The sequence below is a fragment of the Babylonia areolata genome, chromosome 3 (assembly GCF_041734735.1).
Source record: "Babylonia areolata isolate BAREFJ2019XMU chromosome 3, ASM4173473v1, whole genome shotgun sequence".
NCBI classification, from domain to species: domain Eukaryota; kingdom Metazoa; phylum Mollusca; class Gastropoda; order Neogastropoda; family Buccinidae; genus Babylonia; species Babylonia areolata.
Window position 1 is genome coordinate 62,704,141 of NC_134878.1, and position 5,000 is coordinate 62,709,140.

At 45.6% G+C, this 5,000-nt stretch overlaps 1 protein-coding gene across 1 annotated transcript in view; it reads left to right on the top strand.

Annotated features, from left to right (window-relative positions):
• Window positions 1–3,341, top strand: part of LOC143280667 (regucalcin-like) — a 17,452-nt gene extending 14,111 nt beyond the window's left edge. Inside the window, exons 4-6 of the mRNA XM_076585401.1 lie at window positions 402–617; window positions 938–1,081; window positions 2,770–3,341. Of these exons, the coding sequence (XP_076441516.1) occupies window positions 402–617; window positions 938–1,081; window positions 2,770–2,978 (569 nt within the window). The 3' untranslated portion in view covers window positions 2,979–3,341. The remainder of the gene's footprint in view (window positions 1–401; window positions 618–937; window positions 1,082–2,769) is intronic.
• The last annotated feature ends 1,659 nt before the right edge of the window (window positions 3,342–5,000 follow it).

Below are 5,000 nucleotides of genomic sequence, written 5' to 3' on the forward strand. Positions count from 1 at the left end.
TGATCTGTTGTTGTTTTCTCTTTGTTTGCATTGTAATCATGTTTACTGTTGAACAATTAAAGATTATTTAAACCAACGTTACAAACAGAACGGTCAAAATTGGCACACAGCACACACACACACACACACACACACACACACACACACACACACACACACATTGTAGGAGAATAGTTAAGCTTTGCAAAAGGGAGTCATTTCAACATATGTGTACTCCCGATGTTGGAAACCGAAAACCGCACCATAAGCCTAAATTGGATAATGCATGATATGCTATTAGTATTATACAGTGAATGATAAATCGGCCAAGCCCAAGCCCATATACTTACATCAATTACACATTGTTGCTTTCGGCAACTGCAATATACCATACTACAGTCACACTACCCCCTGCTCCACAGGAACTATGGGGTTCGAAATGGGACCAGGAAGATTTGAACCCGCGGCAGGTGGGCTGTACACGTTGGACGTGGACGGGTCCATTCGGCAGAAGGTGGACAAGGTCCACATCTCTAATGGACTGACCTGGTCCCTGGACAACCGGACCTTCTTCTTCATCGACTCCATCCCCAGGAAAATCTACGCCTATGACTTTGACCTGGAGTCTGGGGCGATCAGTGAGTTTGTGGGGGGATTGTGTATGTTTGTGTGTGTGTGTGTGTGTGTGTGTGTGTGTGTGTGTGTGTGTACGTTTGTGTGTGTGTGTGTGTGTGTGTGTGTGTGTGTGTGTGTGTGTGTAGTGACGCGCTCTCCCTTGGGAGAACAGCCCGAATTTCGCACAGAGAAATCTGTTGTGACCACCAAAAAAATCGTAATGCAACACAGTACAATGCAATACAACACAACACAACACAACGCAATACAATACAATACAATACAATGCAATACAATACAATACAATACAATACAAATCCCGTCCCCACTTTGTGTTGTACAGGCAGACAACGGACCGTGACGGAATTCCCGACGGGTACGGAAGAGACGTATGGACTTCCGGACGGCATGACGATCGACACGGAGGGCAAACTATGGGTCGCCTGCTATGGGGCTGGGGCCGTCTTCAAGTTTGACCCTGAGACAGGTAGGTCAGCCGACACGCCTGTGAATCGCAGGTGTGAATACCAGCACATGATAAAACTAGTGTGGTGGTGGTGGTGGTGGTGGTGTTTGAGAGTGTGTGATTTTTTTAAGTGACAGTGGCGACGCACTCTTATATTGGAAAGATGTGTGTGTCGTGTTAAGTTTATCTTGATGTAGATAGGTACCTTTATGTGAGATCATGGGCCTGGGAAATTTCACCTGCATTTTGCATCTTTTAATATACAACAAAAGCTTCTCCGTTCAGATGATAACTTTGAACTGAATATTATGACGTTTACGTGCATGTTCATTGTGTAGGGCATTAATTATAGCACTTAATTGAGTGTACCTTTGTATGTGTTTGCCTTTGTTTTCTTCTGCTGCTTTTTTTCTTTCTTTTTTTTCCGTTTATACATACCACAATAGTGTATTTCTGGAATAAACCATGTACTTTTTTTCCCTTCCACTTCACCACTCCACCTTTCCACCCACCCGCCTACTACCACCACCCATAACCACCACCACCAACCCCAATCACCACCACCACTGCCACCACCATCAACCCCTAACCCATTCCATCCACCCACCACCCACTCGATCACCAACACCACCATGAAACCCTTACCCCCCCCCCCCCCCACCCACCATTAACAACTCTCAACCACTCACCACCACCCCTCTCACCCCCCCCCCTTTAACCTCTCACCCCCCCTCCAACCACCCATCTCATCATCCCCTATCCAACCACCCATCCCCCCTCTCACCTCCCACCCCTCTCATCCCCCTCCCACCCCCCTCATTCCACTCTCACCTCCCACCCCTCTCATCCACCCTCCAACCACCCACTCCCCTCATCCCCCTCTCACCACCCACCCCCCTCATCCCCCTCTCACCACCCACCCCTCTCATTCCCCCCTCCATCCACCCCCCCTCATCCCCCTCTCACCTCCCACCCCCCCCTCATCCCCCTCTCACCACCCACCCCTCTCATTCCCCCCTCCATCCACCACCACCCCCCTCATCCCCCTCTCACCTCCCACCCTCTCATCCCCCCTCCATCCACCACCACCCCCCCCCCATCATCCCATTCTCACCTCCCACCCCTCTCATCCCCCCTCCATCCACCACCACCCCCCTCATCCCCCTCTCACCTCCCACCCTCTCATCCCCCCTCCATCCACCACCACCACCCCATCATCCCATTCTCACCTCCCACCCCTCTCATCCCCCCTCCATCCACCACCACCCCCCCATCATCCCATTCGCACCTCCCACCCTCTCATCCCCCCTCCATCCACCACCACCCCCCCATAATCCCATTCTCACCTCCCACCCCTCTCATCCCCCCTCCATCCACCACCACCCCCCTCATCCCCCTCTCACCTCCCACCCCTCTCATCCCCCCTCCATCCACCACCACCCCCTCATCCCCCTCTCACCTCCCACCCCTCTCATCCCCCCCTCCATCCACCACCACCCCCTCACCCCCCTCTCACCTCCCACCCCTCTCATCCCCCCTCCATCCACCCCCCCCCCTCATCCCCCTCTCACCTCCCACCCCTCTCATCCCCACCTCCATTCCACCCACCCCTCTCACACCCCTTCCTCCAACCTCCTCCCAATCGCCCACCCACAACACCCCACCCCCACCCCCCTCCCATCGCCCCACCCACCCACCCACCCACCCAGGCAAAACGCTGCAGAAGATTGAGATCCCGGCCAAGCAGACGACGTCGGTGTGTTGGGGTGGGCGGAACCTGGACGAGCTGTACGTCACCACGGCCCGCGTCAACATGAGCGAGGAGGAGATCAGACGGGAACAGCCCTTAGCAGGCTCCGTCTTCAAGGTCCTCGGCACAGGCTCCCGTGGTTGCCCTGCCTACGTGTACGAAGGCTAAGGAGGAGGAGGAGGACGAGGAGGAGGTAAAGGGGGTATCTTTTTTTTTTTTTTTTCTTTTTTTTTTTACATAAGGGTCGTGATCCGTCCTCCTCAGACAGAGAGCCTCTCCAAAAAACAAATACTGATATAAATACATGAATATATTTTTTTGTGTAAGTCGTCCAACGCTGACGAGGTGTTTTTTTCTGCTTGTATTAGGGTCTTTCTTATTCTCTTTAGAGAGCTAAAAAAAAAAAAAATAAATGAAATAGATGAATTCATTTTTAATTATAAATCTCCAAAAGATGGGGAGGTCTTTTTTTTCTTCTTTTTTTTTCCCCTCTACGAGGGTCCACCCTCTTCAGAGAGACAACCCCCCCACCTACCCCCCCTCCCCACCCACCCAAAAAAGACTAATACATTTTTTTTAATCACCTAATGCTAAGGATTTTTTTTTTTTGTAGTTGTTGTTGTTGTTGCTTGTATAAAGGTGCATCCTCATCAGAATGCAAAAAGAAAGAAAGAGCGAGATAATGAATATCCAGATGAATAAGATCAACCCCCCAGAACCTTGGGCGATATCGAACCAACAACAGTATAAACGCGACTGATTGGTTGTGAGAATTCCTTGTGGTGCGTGTTCATTGGTGTATTTGTTTGGGTTTGTGTGGGGTTTTTCGTTTCAGGGAGGGGAGGGGGGGGGTTGTTGTTGGTGTTGCTTGTTTGTTGATGCTTTGTTTTTGGTTTTTTTGTTTTTTTTAAAGGAACACGTGTTGTTATTTTGCATGTTGTGTTGATAAATATATGTCCATTCATAATTTTTGTATGAAAAAAAAAATGTGCTTCGGTGTTTGTTTAATGTGGTGTGGGTGCTCACGGCTTCACTGAGCGTGGCCCTTTTCTTTTTTTTTTCTTTTTTTTTTCTTTTTTTTTCATGTTTTGTTTCATTCTTTTGCGTCTAACCTATCTTTTCCGGCGCTGCATACTTTATTTATTATCTGTTCTATTTGTTTAGTGATTTATCTATTTATTCATTTACTTATTTATTGTTTATTTATTTATTCATTTATTTATTTATTTGTTTATTTATTCATTCGTTCATTCACTTATTTATTTATTTATTTGTTCATCTATTTATTTATTCATTTATTCATTCATTCGTTCTTCTTCTTTTTTATATATATATAACTTCATTTATAGGCTATCAAGGCCTGATTACCGCTTTAGAATATGCAGAGGCCATGCATCTGCACCATCTGTTCCAGCAGATGCGGTGTAGCATATAATTATAGTTCTGTTTGTACGCTCTGACATCTCCTTGAACCTGAATCAAACTGAAACTATTGTTAGTGTGCAAAAATGGATATAATATATATATATATATATATATATATATCTACTCTTTACTGTTTGTTAATCATTTCATCTCCTGGCCTCATTATTTGTTAGTATATGTATGTGTGTGTGTGTGTGTGTGTGTGTGTGTGTGTGTGTGTAAAGAAGTGACGAAAAGGGGGTGGATATTGTGGATGCCGCTTTTGACAAGTTATATCTATATCAGCATCTATCCATATATCTGTATCAATATCTATTTATCTGTATGTTTGTATGTATGTATACGTCTGTATAATCATGAGTACCCATATCAGAATCAGAATCACTTTACTATCTCACATAGAACAATTATGATGACTCGCAAAATGAATCTTATTCTCATACTCATAGATACAGCTGTATCAATGTATGTGTTTAAAATGTAGTTTCAAACGTTTCTCACTAATATCTCTGACACGACTTTGTTTTCAAAAGTTTGGGGGAACCCAAAGCGTTGTAATTATTTTATGAAAGAAAATCTTTATCATTCACTGATTTTTTTTTTTGATCGTTTCAATACACTGTTTTAAACCAGTATATTTTCATTGCTGTCAGCATAAAATGGCTATTCAGTATGTCATGTTTCAATGTGCTACGGGCTGTTTATGGTTCATTTGAATGGTTTTTTGTTGTTGTTGTTGATGATGATTTAATCTGGATGTTATCA